At 46.1% G+C, this 17,500-nt stretch overlaps 2 protein-coding genes across 3 annotated transcripts in view; one reads left to right on the top strand and one right to left on the bottom strand.

The window, feature by feature from the left end:
• Positions 1-12,966, top strand: part of flrt3 (fibronectin leucine rich transmembrane 3) — a 14,718-nt gene extending 1,752 nt beyond the window's left edge. Inside the window, exons 2-3 of the mRNA XM_063191955.1 lie at positions 7,235-8,113; positions 9,314-12,966. Of these exons, the coding sequence (XP_063048025.1) occupies positions 9,362-11,341 (1,980 nt within the window). The 5' untranslated portion in view covers positions 7,235-8,113; positions 9,314-9,361 and the 3' untranslated portion in view covers positions 11,342-12,966. The remainder of the gene's footprint in view (positions 1-7,234; positions 8,114-9,313) is intronic.
• Positions 1-17,500, bottom strand: part of macrod2 (mono-ADP ribosylhydrolase 2) — a 746,875-nt gene that overhangs the window by 614,102 nt on the left and 115,273 nt on the right. The gene's annotated exons all lie outside the window — the stretch shown is intronic.

The following is a 17,500-nucleotide window of genomic DNA, read 5'->3' as shown; positions in this document are numbered from 1 at the left end:
TCAACGTGAGCAACAGGGACATTGGAAAAACTGACGCCTGACTAAATTCTGCGTTATTTTACCACGTTTTTGTCTTTATTGTAGGTTAGGTATAAGGACAGGGAACCTCAAACGATTCTTGGGGAGGGAGAAAGGGATGGTTGTTGGCATTGCCTTCGAAGAGCGAGCTTTGGATGTCCCCGTGAGTGCCTGGAATTACGATGCCGATTGGAGATACAGATCTTTGACACACAGGGCAGTTATCAAAGTCCGCTGTGTTCACTGTTGCCAATTTATTCCCGTAATAACCAAACAGACTAAGTAGAGAGAATAGCCTACATTTAATTTCAAGGAGCTTTTTACCATCGGTCGTGTGGGTTTCCAAAATGTTCTCTATGAGGGCGCCCATTTTGCGCATACCAAGGATAGACCGCACAGACGGTAGAATAAAATAAAATGAATGGCTGTTTTTAAACGGGATACAGTTCACCAGATCAAACAATAGTGGGATTTGAATCTATCGCATAGACCTTAGTGTTTTTGTCGCCACTGAGCCCGAGGCACTGCCACACAACTATCACTGCTCCATGGAGATAAATATCACTTCAGCTCAATAAGCATCCAGCGGCAAAGCTCCGCTCATACGATAACACCCTGCTCTGACAGACGGATTTGATTAACTCTTAAATTCTGCATTTATACGTGATGCAAGTCTGCTCTGTGTCTGCGAGATTAAAACTGACATAACAGTAGCCGTTACAATTATATCTGACTTTATCTTAACTGCGACGCTTGAAGTGTTTAGAATTCTTTAAACAGGCTACCACGTTTTAACAGATACACGGAAATGTTTCCATTTTGTGTCGCCCCCTTGACAAATCTATTTAGCATTTCAAGAGATAAAAGATACATTTGAGTGTGTGACTTATTTAGACAGTCTGATGAAATTAGCCATGCCATTGATCTTTTTCAGATGGTGTCAAACCCTGCTTAACCACCCCATCTCCTTTCCCCCCCCTAAACGGAATCAACACAAACATGGCTGGCTCTTGTAGGCCTAGTTCTACTTCAAAGCCAATAACACCCCAAATACACAAGCGAGAATCAAGTCCTCACGGGTAGAATCAAAATGGAGAGCAGAGGCTCAGGCAGGCAAGCTCTCTCCTCAGATGTATGTGAAAGCTAACTGGTTGTAGAAGTGTTGTTCGTTGCAGCCACAGACGGGGAGAGGGGCCTATTGTTTGGGGTGTCGAACACCACAGGAAAAATCAGTAGTGGCCCACCGCATTCACTGGGAGTCAACGTTAAATGGATGAGTCTTTCAGGCCTTTAGACGAGGGTCTGTCGCCCTTTGTGCCCCTGACAAAGCGAAAAAATAATAGTCGTACAAAATTCCACCCTCATAGCGGCCACTAACCTTTAACCTTGGCAATAAAGTTCAATCTGTCTATTATATTCAAATTTATAGCTGCATTTTTTGTTTACAATTTTACAAGTTCGCTGCCATTTTTTGCAGATTTTCACTCTGCCTGATTTGTACCCCCAACATGATTAATACTAACATTACAATTCTATTACACTGAACAGTGAATAGGAACCAGACATGTCGATAGACAGAAATGTAAAACAGGCGAGGGAGAATCACAGCTTATGCAAACACATTACGTACATCAATCTTGGCCTCCCTGTCAGCATACACATAAGCAGTCCAGTGTAGGCAAATCAACACAGGTCCAACTACAAGTCCAGCAGTGTCTATAGTTTAGCAGGGGATGCATCTTTAGTCTAATTAAGGTTGCACTGGTTCTTCCTGGTGTGTGTGTGTGTGTGTGTGTGTGTGTGTGTGTGTGTGTGTGTGTGTGTGTGTGTGTGTGTGTGTGTGTGTGTGTGTGTGTGTGTGTGTGTGTGTGTGGAGCTGTGTACAAGCCAGACAGGCACTGGCACACTGGCTTCATGCAGGAGTGCCTACCACCCCCAAGTGGGGGAAAACAGTGCAGCTGCCGCTGTTCTTTCCCTTTTCAGCCCGCACAAAAGACAGCGAGACCCCCCGTCTGTCCCAGACTCCTCTCTGCTCAAGGAGGCCTGTGTGTGTGTGTGTGTGTGTGTGTGTGTGTGTGTGTGTGTGTGTGTGTGTGTGTGTGTGTGTGTGTGTGTGTGTGTGTGTGTGTGTGTGTGTAAAGGGATGGAGGTGGTAGTGGTGAGGGCGGCAGAGAGAGAGAGCTCATCTGCCCAGTTCTAAAATACAGAATTAAAAGCTTCTCGTTTTCCATGGCAGCCATATCCACACGTCTTCCTGCTCTCACTGGCGTCATCTTTCCCCATTTTGTTATTGTTAAAATGTAAATCGCAAAGCAGACAGGAAAGATTCCCACGAGTGGTTTTTCCAGCACGTGTAGAAAACTGTGCAGAAAGGGCGTTCGCAATAAACTGGCCTTAGTTCCTCACCTGTGACTTCATTAGATGACAAATCTGTTTTCAGTTTTAAGGGGAGCTTGACAGAAAGCTCTTCATAACATCCATTTATCATAAAAGATAACCATATTAATTAAAAAAAGCAAGACAACTTAAGTCTTGAATGTCCAGTCTCAGAAACTGGTGTCGTTGTAGTTCTATGATCACTGTGTACTCAAAGTAATCAAAAACGTAAGCGAACAAGGAAGAAGTCTACCCTTTTATAACACTGCCCCCTTCAGATTTTAGCCGTGTAGTCCGTTTGAAAGCCCGACGTGGAGCAAATTAGTCCAACCCTTTCTGTACTTCATTGAAAACAGGGGCGTTAAGAAATGCTTTTTGGCAGGCATGAAATTGTTTCAACCTTATTTCTTCCCCCTCCCTCGTTCAATGTGCTGCCCACATTCTTTATAGAAGCCTTTTGTCCCATCGGGGTAGCCGAGAGGCCACAGTGTGTGTGTGTGTGCTGCACTGCTGCGACTACTACTACTACAGCACTACTGCCGCGGCAGGCAGGCCCGATCTGTCCTGGGGTGAATTTCTCAAAACCAAAGTTGCTTACTACATTAGCTACTTTGTTGTTTTCAATGCATTTTCCCATTGGCAACAACCGAAGTTGCTAACAGGCTAACAACTTCTCTTTTGAGAAACTCACCCCTGGTGTGCAGCCTCCAGCAAGGCTCTTCACCCAGGACAAAAAAGCAGCTATACACGTAGGCCGTAGAAAATACACACACGTTTGAACCAAGCAGTCATACTTGTGGGCTGTCATGCACACACACACACACACACACACACACACACACACACACACACACACACACACACACACACACACACACACACACACACACACACACACACACACACACACACACACGTTTAGTCCAAAGAGTGCTACTTGTGGGAGGTAACACACATGCAGACTTGAGTTTAAATGCTTGGTTTGAGCAAGATGCTTGGTTTAAACGTGTACTAGTGTGTAGGGCAATGGAGCAGAAGGCTGGTCTGACCATTAGGAAAAAACCTCCCGACTAGGGCGAGGGATCTTATTAGGCCGATAGAGAGAGGTGTCCATCACTTGATCGCAATCACTCTGCCCCCCCCCAGCTCCCATGAAAAAAAGAAAAATCCACCCTGTTTAGTCAAGTAGAAGGAAAAGGAGAGAAAGAAAGAAGGAAAGAAAGAAAGAGAGGGAGGCTTAAAAGTTTAACCAATTGAAGGGCCTGATAATGCTGTGCGACTCCGTGAAGCCCACTAGAGCAAGGGACCCTTCTCCTCGGGCTCGCTGCGAGCGGATTCCTGGGCCCTCATGCTTGCCTTGTAATGAACAATGGGCCGCAGCTACTTTGCTGAAATCCGATGAGCGTGGAAAAAAGCGGCTCGCCAGGCCAGGCCAAGCCTAGGCCCCGACTTGACTTTAAAAAAAAAAAAAAACTGGCACTCGTCACCCCTCTACACAGCAAGACTCTGCCTGGTTAAGGGCCATCCGCATTAGAGAGAGGAGCCCAGAAAAGTGGCAGGGGTACTTGAAATAATTCATATCTGTGCTGCCTGGTGCCATTTTGTCTTCAGATTCGAAGAGATATACATGTGGTTTTCTGTTTTTTTTCTCCTTTGAGTAGTTGCTGTTTTAGCCTATAGGCTAGAGTGATCCAGGCCCTCTCCTCTCCTCTCCTCTCCTGTCCTCTCCGGGCCCCCATACTGCCACATCGCCTCTTGTTGTGTGCTAATGTCCGTGGCAAAGCTCCATCACTTTCTAATTAGCCGAGCGAGCTGTAAGCCCCCGACTCACCAAGAACAGATGTTTGTTATACCATTGGCACTGTTGTCTTGTTGTAGATGTAGAGGGTTGTGTTAACTCCTAACTTACAAGGCCTATAGCTGGAAATTACCAATGCCAAAACATCTTTGAGAATTAAAGTTGACGCCTATTTAAACAGGGATAAAACAAATCCATTCCAATTACCTTGAGTAGGAATTAAAACGTAATGAAATAATAAATGCAGATTATAACACTGCAATCAAAATTTATTAAGACTCAAAAGGCAAGATTTAGCGGACAAAAAAACTTGCATATATCGGAAATATGACGAAAGAACTGCATATATCAACACTGTGGACACCCTTTACAACTGCAGAAGCAGAGGAGACACATCGTACACATTTTTTTAAATTGTCTCCTCAAATGTGTAGGTCAGCAATGGTATTTTGCAACATGTCATTCGAACTCTGTCTGACATCCATCAAGCGGTGTTCGTACGTATGCATGTACTCTGAGCTATGCTGAGGTCACATCTGTCCATGTACAATTATGAGACGTGCCACCGTATTTAGACGCGACAGAAGGAAGGAGGGCCGTATTATTAGACCTTGCCGGTCAGTGCACCCCATAATCGAGTTACGACGTGCCTCTCAATTCCCTAATCTCCCCCCACCCCCAATCCATCCACTCAGCCTACCCTTGTCAGGGCCTACAACTGTTAAGTGCCTGGGTTGCTTGTTACCTGACTTACCTCCTCGTGTACTACAAGCAAAGGGGGTTAGCAGGCCCTGCCGCCGCCGCGCCGACCTGCCCAGGCGCTGCAAAGGCTCCCAGGCAGGCAAGGACGCGCGCTATTGTGTTTGTCAGTAAAGGGCCGCATGTATCGTTTTGCTTGGCATAGGAAATTCTATTTTTACCCCTGCCTCGCTCGCTCGCTCCCTTGCTGGCTGGCTGTGGAGGGAGAGGCCGCCACCGGCACCGGCCCGCACACATGAAGTAGGCCAGCGGGGGGAACAGATGTGGGGGTGAGAGGGAGCCAAGGGCTGGGGTGGGGTGGGGTGTTTGGAGGCTGGGTGGTGGTGGTGGTGGAGGGCGGTGTGGTGCAGCAGGGTGTTGTGTAGGACGTGGGTGTTTGGGAGGCCAAGGAGTCAGAGGGGGGGCACGAGAGGTGGCAACCCAGAGATGGCCATCTTAGTATTCATGGGAGGCCCAGATGAGCTAGCGCCATTTCCCATTTACATGTTCATCTTGTGTCCGGGCGTTTTCCTGTTGTTTTGCTCGCCCACCCTATCAGAGCCCCTTGCCCTTGCCATTGCTGCCCCCTCCCCATACAAGCTGATCATAAAGGTCCTGTTTGAGTGTGTGTGTGTGTGTGTGTGTGTGTGTGTGTGTGTGTGTGTGTGTGTGTGTGTGTGTGTGTGTGTGTGTGTGTGTGTGTGTGTGTGTGTGTGTGTGTGACTGAGTGACTGAGTGAGTGACTGAGTGAGTGAGTGAGTGAGTGAGTGAGGGTCTGTGTGTGTGTGTGTGTGTGTGTGTGTGTGTGTGCGTCTGTGCGTATAGTCCCAGAACAGAGGACAGCTGTGCTTTCAGGGAAAGAATCAGCATTGATCAAGCTCCTGTCAAGATTCAAGCCCGTCACCTCCACCCCAAAATCAGACACACACACTCCCTCTCAACAGACCACTTGCTACACATACACTCTCTCTCATATTCAACAGTTTTTCTCATTTTGGTTTTACAACCGGGAGGCAGCAAGCGTAACAACGCTGAAAGCACAATCCACCAGACAACTGAGCAAAGCTGAAGCAGCCCGCCCACTGCCATTGTGGCCAGGACTCGTCCACTGTAGCTTTTCATATGCAAAGAAATTCTTTTCTCCCATCACCATAGAAAAAAAAACAGAGGGGGGGTGGTGGGGCAGTTGGGGTTAGAGGTAACGCACACAATCACCACAGCGTGAGCAGGGGTGTGTGTGGGGTGTGGGGGCAGTTTCTTTTTTCCCCCTCTTTATTTCTTTTTTTTCATCCCCCCCAAAACCCCAGGACAAAAATCCAAAACAGCAACCCTAATCCAGGTTTCGCAGATCTAGAGGCCTTCGTATATTTCAGGCCAGACAACTTAAGCCAAAGTAAGCCAAACTGCAAAGACATCACACTGGCACAGAGAGACACCCTAGGCTTTAGGAGCCGCCTTCCCTCCTACCAAGAACAGCTGAGCACACCAGAAAACATTGTCCTTCATATAACTCCTCGTTACTTAGGACCCTGAAGTTACTTCACCATCTCCCAGGCCTATGCATAAAAGAGGATTAATAAATGTAGATTGTTTTTTTGATCTTGTATCCTTCATCATGGTCAATTTACAAATTATATTTGTTGTAATTGCATTTCTTTGATAGTTTAAAAAAAAAAAACGACCAGGGCCATATTATGTAGTTAGTGCTTCTCTTCAACAGCTAATAGATATTAATGTTTCCTTTCTAAGTGGGCCACGAGGCCAGCTGTTTTTAAAAGCGCATGACATTTCATGATTATGGAGGCTGTAAAGCTGACATGGGCGCAGTGGTAATTATAATTATGTCATCTTCTGTTGTAATGGGCAATTCTTTTTGAAAAAGGAAACTCGGCCACTTAAAAAAGTCTGGGCAAAAGTGCAGCGCTCAAAAACTACACTCATCAGAGAAATTTCATCTTCCATTTCACATAATGGGCATCTATACAGCAATCAGCTGTAACTGCACACTGAAATCAGTGCCTGGGAATTCATGTATGTACAACTCTTGTCCCTCAAAGGCAGGCAAAGATGGTTGGAAATGTAATACCAGAATGCTGAACTCTCAGCATCCACCTCCTCCTCCTCCTTCTCCTCCCCCCTCTTATCCCACTCTCTTCCCCCCGTCCTCCTATCCAAGTGAGATCTTTCAGATATGGGACCCCTAGCAAACAAGGTTCATATGAGATGTTTGGAATTTAGCTGGGAGTGCTGCTGGCACAAAACTGGAGATGACTAAATGTGTTTCCTCTCTGCTTTGGTTTCCAGGGAGTGACCTGAGGAGATACACAGCATGGGAAGTGCGGTGGGAATCTGACAGGTGAGACCGCAGGTTCCCGAGGAGAGAGGAGAGGAGCGGAGCGGTGGGGACCGACCACGACAACAACGACCCGTCGCGCAAGCGGAGTTCCCCCACCTCCCTCCCCTGAGCCACGAGGCTGGATACATAATTCATTGCCAGTGCCCGGAGCAGCAGAACAGAACAGAACAGGATTCTGGGATTTCTGGAGGGCTGGGCGTTCGTTTTGGAAGTGAGCAGCGACGGGATTTTGAGCGGCCTCCTGTTTTGGCTGCTGTTGGTGACCCATGGCTCCACCTCACCCTGGTTGTCTATGCCAGGTTACGACTGCGTAGAGTGGGGAGAGGATCCGCCCTGGGCCTGGCCTGGCCCTGTTCTTTCTCATCACGGAGCTTCCGATCAATAGAAAAGCTTCTAATTTGAAGCTACTGCTCCAGGGCATAACAGGATTCTGCACCGCCGAGAGTGTGTGTTTTTTTTTCTCCTCCTTTCCTTCTTTAATATTCTCACAATTGCATGCGGGCACTGGAGCAGGAAGCCCACAGTTTTGTGTCAGAGCGGAGGATCTTTCTTTATAGGTTTATCTACCATGGCAAAGCCTTTGATGGCATGAACCCTGGACACCGCGGTACAATAACCGAAGGGTCAGCCGCACAAACAAGGATCAGTTATAGCAAATAACCGGGCCTGGGTCAGGATCTAAACAAAGAGACCCCCTCCCACACACACACACACTCAGACGACACGGACAAGCGGCTCCAGAAAGGAAGAAGAAAGAGGAGCTTAACAGGCCTCATTGGATTGTCGGTGGCGGCGGCAAGAGGATTTGCTGGCTCTTTTTAAATCAGGTATGACAAATATGAATGGCTGTGACGCTTGACTGACCAAACCACAGTTTTCTAATGAGAAAAGCAGGAAGGGAGGTCATGACAGCGCTGCATAATTAAAGTAATAAATCAGCATTAGACTAATTAAACCAAAAACCACACATCAGTGGGCACAGAAAAAAAGAGACATGACCAGGAGGACAACTGGTGGACATATTCCACTGGAAAGTAATGACAACAAAAAAGAAAAGTCAGTTAAGATTCATAGCTGCTTTGTCTTCTTATTTTTACATGTATTTATTTATTTATTTATTAGGTATTTATTATTCATGTAGTACCATCCTGTTTATTGTTACTGCCGTTTGTGCCCAAGGTAAAAGTCTTAAAATAATCTGTTCAAAGTAATTCTACCAGTAAATGTCTTGCATTTATTCAGGGGATTAGGTTTATATTCAGAAAGTATTTTGCTTGTGATTAGAGACAAACTTCCTGACAGTTCAAACAAAGCAGAAAATCAATAGCTTACACGCTTTTCCATCTGTATTCATGGAGGAATGTTATCTTCTTTCCTTCTCTCCGCACCTTGGCGAGCCTAATCTGAAATGCCCAACCACGGATGCAAATCCTAGGGAGAAGCCGGGTGAAAGAGCAGGAGGGTTTTTACAACAGTTAATCAACAAGGCCTGGCTTGTTCACCCTTTGCAGACTGCTGCAATGAAAGGCAGCCTTGAAATACACAGCCGCACTGAGGAAATGTGTAAAACAACTAGGTCCAGCTATTATATTACACTGGTTGACAAGGAGGGGGGTGGGAGGTGGGACGGGAAAAAAAAAACATTGCACAGGCACTCAATTCAAAGTAAAACTCATTTCCATGCAGGTTTGGAGTGGATGTGTATCCAATTCTAAATTTGCTTTTAATTTTCCCCTAACTTTGATCATTCTTGTGACTATTAACAGGCACCCAAACAAAGCCACTGGCACATTTATTCACATTACTTCATCTGATTGTAGCCTTGACAATAGAAATGGCCACTTTTTCTTAATTTAACTGGAAATATGGTGTTTTAAATTGCATCACTTAGACAGAAAGTGTGCTTGAGGCTCCATTCATACCAAAAACAGCAATAATCAGAGCATGGCAGTGTTTCTCATCTAACGGACGTTTTGCATTAAATATGCTCCTGTCTTTTTTTCTCTCTCTCTCGCTCTTCCCTCTAGGGAAATTCGGCATACCCTACCCTACCTTTTCAACAGACGGCACTCAAGATGTCGTGTCAGAACAGACTCCTCCTGGCTTTCCTTGTCAGGGCTGGATTACTCTTGAGCATGGCCCAGCTCCTCGTCAGCGCTGGCGAGGAGTCCTGCCCGTCACAGTGCCGATGCGACGGCACCTTCATCTACTGCAACGACCGGGACTTGACCTCCATCCCCAGCGGACTCCCGCTGGATGCCACCGTCCTCTTCCTGCAGAACAACCGCATCAGGAGCTCCGGCATCCCCACGGACCTGAAACGGCTGGTCAACGTGGAGAAGATTTACCTGTACTGCAACAACCTGGACGAGTTCCCCACCAACCTGCCGCTGAACGTGAAGGAGCTCCACCTGCAGGAGAACAACATCCGCGCCATCACCCACCAGGCCCTGGGGCAGATCCCGTACATCGAGGAGCTGCACCTGGACGACAACTCGGTGTCGGCCGTCAGCATTGAGGAGGGGGCTTTCAGAGACAGCAACCACTTGCGGCTGCTGTTCCTGTCCCGCAACCACCTGAGTACCATTCCCTCCGGCTTGCCAAACACGATCGAGGAGCTGCGCTTCGACGACAACCGCATTTCCTCGATCTCCGAGCAGTCGCTGGAGGAGCTCATCAACCTGAAGCGGCTGGTGCTGGACGGCAACCTGCTCAACAACAGGGGCATCGGGGAGATGGCCTTCATCAACCTCATTAACCTGACGGAGCTCTCGCTGGTGCGCAACTCCTTGACCGCGCCACCCGCCAACCTGCCGGGCACCAGCTTGGAGAAACTGCAGCTGCAGGACAACCACATCAACCGGGTGCCCTCGGGGGCCTTCGCCTTCCTGAGGCAGCTCTACCGGCTGGATCTGTCGGGCAACAACCTGAGCAGCCTGCCGCCGGGCGTCTTTGATGACCTGGACAACCTCACGCAGCTGCTGCTGCGGAACAACCCGTGGTACTGCAACTGCCACATGAAGTGGGTGCGCGACTGGCTACGCACCATCCCCGGGAAGGTCAACGTGCGGGGCTTCATGTGCCAGGGTCCCGACAAGGTGAAAGGCATGGCGATCAAGGATCTGTCCACGGAGCAGTTTGACTGCACGGAGGACGACGCGGCAGCACCCACCTACGAAACCACAACTGTTGCCAACACACCGAGACCACGTCCGCCCAAACCTTCCAAGTGGCCCTCGTATGTGACTAAAAGACCTGTGGTTAAAGGGCCGGATCTAAGTAAAAACTACCGCAGCACCACGCCATCCGGCAGAAAGATTATCACTATAAACGTCAGGTCCAGCAACGCAGAGACGGTTCACATTTCCTGGAAGGTGTCGCAGCCCATGACTGCACTGCGCCTCAGCTGGCTAAAGCTGGGACACAGTCCTGCCTATGGGTCAATTACGGAGACCATCGTGCAGGGGGAGAGGACCGAGTATCTCCTCACAGCCCTGGAGCCGGACTCGGCCTACCGGATATGCATGGTTCCCATGGAGACTAGTAACATTTACCTGTCGGACGAGGCGCCCGTTTGCATAGAGACAGAGACCAGCTCCCTGAACGCACACAACCCCACCACCACCTTGAACAGGGAGCAAGAGAAGGAGCCTTACAAAAATTCCAGTCTGCCTTTACCCGCTATAATCGGAGTGGCCGTGGCCCTTTTGGCCATCATCATGCTGGCGCTAGTGTGCTGGTACGTGCACAGGAATGGTTCTTTGTTTTCCAGAAATTGCACATACAATAAGGGCCGGCGGAGGAAGGACGACTACGCCGAGGCCGGGACAAAGAAGGACACTTCCATTCTGGAGATTCGGGAGGCATCTTTTCAAATGATCCCGATAAATCACGTCCCCGTGACCAAGGAGGACTTTGTGATACACACAATTTTCCCTCCAAACGGCCTGAGCCTCTATAAGAGCCCGCCAAATGACATGAAGAACATGAATAGCCTGAACAACAGGAGTTACAGAGACAGTGGAATACCAGATTCAGACCATTCTCACTCATGATACACCATTGACAAAAACAAACAATAACTCCAAAGACGTTCTATCGTGAATGAGTGAGTGACGTGAGAAATAGTTGGTCTTTTGCAACACTGGATCTAAAAAAAAGACTGAAAAAGCAATGTTCTGTACATTTGCCATATAATTTATATTTAAGGACGATTTATTAAAAGACAAATGTTCAAATTGCAGGCCATCCCTGAACTGGCGGTGAATGCAGTCACTAACTGCAATTCTATATTTTAGAGATTTGTAGTAATTTGTACTGTATTTCCTTTGCTTAAGGTTTCTGACCAATTAAAAAAAACTTTGTGTTCTACTGAAATATGATGACTTGTCAACTGTGAAAGTGGGTTTTCATTGCTGTGTTGAACAATCAGATTTTAGAGAACCTTGTAGTATAAAGCACAGGTCATTCTTTTTTGCTATGTTTCTGTCAAAAGAAGAAAAAAAACCTATGGAAAGGCAAAAAATGAGTACCTTGGGAAAATGGGGCACAGCTGACTAAATACATGGAGGGAATTCGGCCATTTTGTCTTGTCTAGGGAGGAGCACAGAGCATATAGTCTACAGTGTCATGGAAACGCAGGGCCTGTGCCTGGAATCCTAGTTAGACGTTCAAGCATGGCAGAGTGTCAGGACTCTGCTTCTGTGCTTTGTTTTGCTCGTGAAGATAGATTGTTCCCAGTAGTGCGGGACACGCAGACCCCCTCAGCACAGTTCCCTGGACTTCAAACTCCCTGGTCTTCAGTATTACTGATTGGTCACAACACAGGAACCACTTAAGCACACAGAGATCTTTTTTTACAGGGAAAGAGCAGTGGTGTTTCAGTGTAGCCAGGGAAGGCAAGGATGCCAAATCTCAAATTGTTCAAGTCAACAAGGCAGAACAACAACCGGAGCTTTCAGTAACAGTGTTCAGTCCATACATAAATGTCAACATTGCCCTTCGAAATTAATATATCCTGGGCAGTTAAAAAATGATATGGTAAGAATTACATTTTGGCTTTTTTGGAATACAAAGTGTTGGCTATTTTTTTGTTGTTTAAATAATAAATATTATTTGTATTTTTTCCAATTTAAGCCACTTTTATGTTGCCACGATTTTATTGTTCTTTACAACTTAAGACCAAAGTGCATTGTATGCCCTTTGGCCTGTCTTGTATGTGCCTTGATCCAATGCTTAATGTATTTAGCTTTTTGAAAGAATAAATCAGTGACTTAACTTTTTTCATACACACTTGAATATGATAAAATATTGGTCATATTGCAAAAATAAAAGTGGATAAAAATGAAGTGCATGGTCTCTCTTCACACCGCATGGAAACCAACCCTAAGTAGAAATCCATCACTCTCACTCTCTCTCTCTCTCTCCCTCCCTTTTTCTTTCTATACACACATCTTTCAATCCATATCCCTCTCCCGCTCTCTCGCCATCCTCCCATCTCTGACGCGGAGGGAGTCCTCTCCATAGAGCATCTTCCGCTCAGGGCCGGGAGTGCTCTTTCGTGAGGCTTAGCCATGTATGACTTATCTGTTTTGGCCGGCACGGAGTGGGTAATAGCAGTGCGACTCTGTGTGTGTGTGTGTGTGTGTGTGTGTGTGTGTGTGTGTGTGTGTGTGTGTGTGTGTGTGTGTGTGTGTGTGTGTGTGTGTGTGTGTGTGGTGGCTAAATTAGCCCTATGGAGGGAATGAGCTGGTCGGCACGGCTCGCTAGGCTAGCTGTGCCTTGCAGTCACAGGAGGAGATGTATCTAATGACTAGCTAGCATACGGAGGGTGGCACGGGGGCCCCCGCTGGGCCTGCCTGTCAGCGTGCCGCGCTTGGCCATAAACACAGAGACAGCTCCAGGGCGCTGGCGGCGAGAGAGAGAAGACATTACTGTGTTGCCTTTCATTTATGCATGGCCCACAAACACGTGCGTGCACACACGCATGGGGAGAGGGGGAAACACGCTCAGACTGACATATGGCATTGCCCACAGATACATGTACCGATAAGGTATACACACACAAAGACATGTGCCGATACATGTAACGACAAGCTACACACAAACACAAATAAACATGGCAGACACTAGACGCATATGTAAGGTATACACACACACAAACGGATGTCATACACACCCCAGATCCCCTGCACAGATAACAAGACTCTCATACACACATCTGGCATACGGATTGATTCATATACTGATAAGGTTTATACACAAATATTGCACATACAGAGCTACAATTACTTCATATGGAAAATAAATACACACACAAACACACATCCATAAATATACATGGATATAAACACTTAGCGTGTCTTGCATGTTCACAGAGGCTGCTTGTCAGTGGCCCCCCACGCTAACATACACACATCGGCCCACACACACACACACTGACACACAGGGAACACACACACACAGACACACAGGGCACACACACACACACAAAAGGGACAAACAAACACAGACACACAGGGCACACACACAGGGCACGCGCACACACACACACACACACACACACACACACACACACACACACACACACACACACACACACACACACACACACACACACACACAGCTTTAATTACAGTGTGAGGCAGAGGTTAAGAGCAGCAGGAATAATCCTAACCTTAAGTATACACAGATCGTCCCGTTTGCTCTAAATATATCACATCACATCAGCAGAGAAATAAAGTAAACAGCCTCCCTCTCTCACTGCTTTTAACCTTTGTTTAACAGTGAAAGGCCTGTCTCGAAACAGGCAACTGTTGATATGGTCTTGCTATAAAAGCCGCTGATATTTCGGCATCGAGCTGCACTTTATAAACGCCACCGATTCTGCGGTCGCACAACACTAACAAAGGGCTTTGTCTTAACAAAAGTTCAACCGGTTCCAGAATGGGAAACAGTATTCTATTCAACATTTCTGATTCCGATGTATGTGATGGCCCTCTATAAAAAAAAGCCGCAAATGTGTTCTCCCGCCGCCAGAGAGTATGAGAGTAGGTTATGTTTCCAGGCAATATGTCCAAACTCTGAATGTTCTGCTGTGTACTTGTATCTGCTTACTGTGGTCTGTGATTGATTTTCATAGCGCTGCATGAAAAACATTGTTTGGTCGCTGGCAGAAAGAGTGCTATTTAGGAGCGCATAGCTGGGGGACTGTCACAACGCAAGGAGAGACAGACAGCTCTCAAAAACTTTTTGGCGGAACCAAAGTCTCAGCACCACAAAAACAAACATTTCCATAACATTTGGCTCGCGTTTTAATGCGTGTGGAGGGATGTTTTTATTTCCTAGTTTTGATTACTTGAAAAAAACGAAGCGTGCATCCATTGACAAACATTTTCAGTCCAGCGCTGTGGCAAATTACTAAATTTCGCCATGGGCCTGTGAAGAAAATTCCACTCTCGTTATATTTATTTTCATTTCATAATTACAAAAAAAACTTCATGTTGTTTTCTTTGACTCTCTGACAACACATAACAGGGTAAACCAAGGTTCCTGGCATGAACTGTAACGACCTTGGTTCCAAATTTGGAACCACTTTTAATCCCTGACATTGTTTTGCATTTGTCATGCACATGTGCCTGGATTTCTAGCATCGAGCTCTTCAGGATAGATGAGATCACCTCAATTTCATTAGCTTGGAGCTCTGCCTCTTACCAGAAAGAGTGTGTGCTTCTGCGTGTGTGAGTGTGTATGGAGTGTTGGTGTGTATTGTGTGACGTGATGTCTGCCTAAGACAGCGAGATTGTGTGTGTGTGTGTGTGTGTGTGTGTGTGTGTGTGTGTGTGTGTGTGTGTGTGTGTGTGTGTGTGTGTGTGTGTGTGTGTGTGTGTGTGTGTGTGTGTGTGTGTGTCCGTTATTGATGGTTTTTCTGCTCTAAGTAGATTACTCCCTGGTCCTCCTAATGACTTCTGAGCATTTTACCACTTAGGACAAGGCCAACACGCGCCAGAGTCTCCCCCCAGAAAGACAGACTTATTTCCTATCAAATCAGCACAAGACCTGTTCACAACCACTGTAGAATGTACTTATAACTTTATACAGCCATTATGTATAACACACCATAAAAGATCTACGGGGACCATAAAGTCCACCTACATATGACCTGTGGTACCTTGCTTAACCCTGTAAGAAAGATCAGCAGAAAACAGATGATCCCTCACCATTTAATGACCTCATTTGACCCCGGTGACCTTTTGACTGCTTTGTTGCTGCACAGCTGAACTCTAAACGTGCTCTTTGAGCCAGGGGCTCTTCACTGGTCAGAGAAAAATCATTTACTAATGCTGATGATTCCTGCACTCTTCCAGCAAATCAGACCCATTTTAAACACTTTCCTTTAGAAGTGTACTTAGAACACTTCTTACATGCAGTTGCCTGATATGTGCATGTTAAATAAACTACAATAGTGTCACAGAGTATATTTCAGAAAGCATAGAAATTACTAATACACCTTGATGACACACAATACAGAATCAAATAGTAAAGCTTTGAAATTATTAAAATTAGTATCTTTCTGATAAACTAAAATGGGCAAATATCTACCACATCGGAATACCTTAACTATGGGCATAAACATTTTGAATACTTCTTAAATTCTGAGGTTATATACCAATCTGATGATCTGAAAACAAAATAGGACAAGCCTTAAAATCAGTGGTTGTGTAATAATCATACCTGCAAACTCAGAAGGGTTGAAAAAGCTGACAAACAAATCGCGGCATCGCGATGCGGCGAACACCCCCCACCCCCCCCCCAAAAAAAAACAGGGAAAAAGACGATATTTTATTTACTAGGCCTACACTAGAAATCAGACTTCTGAATTAATTGTATTCTTCACCAGCCAATATATGTCTTACAAGCCAAACATACACTCACCCAGAGGCAATTCTAGGTTAAGCTGGGACCCCAAGCGAAAATTCTTAGCTGTTATTTACCATCTAGTTTGGGGGCCCCAAGCGGCTGCCCATCTAGCCTAGTGACAAGAAACGCCTCTGCACTCACCACCTGTCAAAATGTAAGTTGTCCTATTTACCAGCCAAAAGGAGGGAGCACATGGTCACTTAGGTTGTCTTAACTTTGAGCCCCTCTGCATTTGAATATGAAATTAAAGTGTTTGCTGTTTTTGGCTAAAGAGGGTAATAGGGAAATCTAGGCCAATAATATAATTAGCTATATAAAATAGAACCAAGGCATTTTAGAGAATGTATGAGAATGATGAATTTCAGCAGTTCCCCAATAAAATGGTGTTGTACTATGAAGAAGCATTAGATTGTAGAAAAAGATAAAGACAGATGTCATCTAGGCTATTTAGATTATTAATATTATGTCCTTGGTGGCTAACATTAAAATCATGACCGCACACGTTGCAAAATATGCAGGGGCATGACAAATAGCCATTGGTATGCATTCCTCTGACGTTTATGAAGGTTTCATCGAGTGTGTAGTGGGCCTCTCGCTATTCACGGTTAAATGATCTGACATAAGGGAACCAAATTTAGTTCCCTGCTAATCTGCCAATTTATAGCGCAGTCAGGCCCTGCCTACCGTCATTCTAACACATTTTCTCACTCTGAAGTTTTTAATACCGTTTCAAGATATTGCCGTCAATTCAAATAAAGCGAAAACGACCGCAGACCTTCTACCACTGGGCTATTTATCTCCACAAGTCGGGCTTAGCTAATGAAACGATTCACAATTCCCAAACCCTGCTCAAATTCCATTTACCTTTGAAACGGTGATTTGGACAACGGTCATTTGTAAAAGCAAAGCGACAGTACCAAGGTAGAAGATAATGACAGGGGGATGCGTGTGTTTCGCGACCACCGTTTCATCAGCTGTTCACTCCGACTGGTGCCTCGGAAAGTTTTGCCGCTAACTAGCATTTTGAATTAGCGCGCTGATTGGCCAATGCTTCCCCCCACACAGTTGCCGGCCAATGGAAACGGCAGGCAGAGACAGATCAATAGAATGTCGCTCAACCGTAATGTCTGTAAAACTAGCAGAGATTCTATGAGAAGTATTACCGTATCCAGTCTATCTGTCTGTAGTCTGTCTCCGTCTGCCTGCCCCCTATCAACCCCCACCCCCCCCCCCCCCCCGAAAAAAACTCTTCGGATCTACACGATTCACGTAAGTGACCTATTTTGAGATGAAAA

The sequence above is a fragment of the Engraulis encrasicolus genome, chromosome 24 (genome assembly GCF_034702125.1).
Source record: "Engraulis encrasicolus isolate BLACKSEA-1 chromosome 24, IST_EnEncr_1.0, whole genome shotgun sequence".
Lineage (NCBI taxonomy): Eukaryota > Metazoa > Chordata > Actinopteri > Clupeiformes > Engraulidae > Engraulis > Engraulis encrasicolus.
Note: the sequence above shows the minus strand (reverse complement) of the source record. Positions and strands in the feature narration are given on the sequence as shown.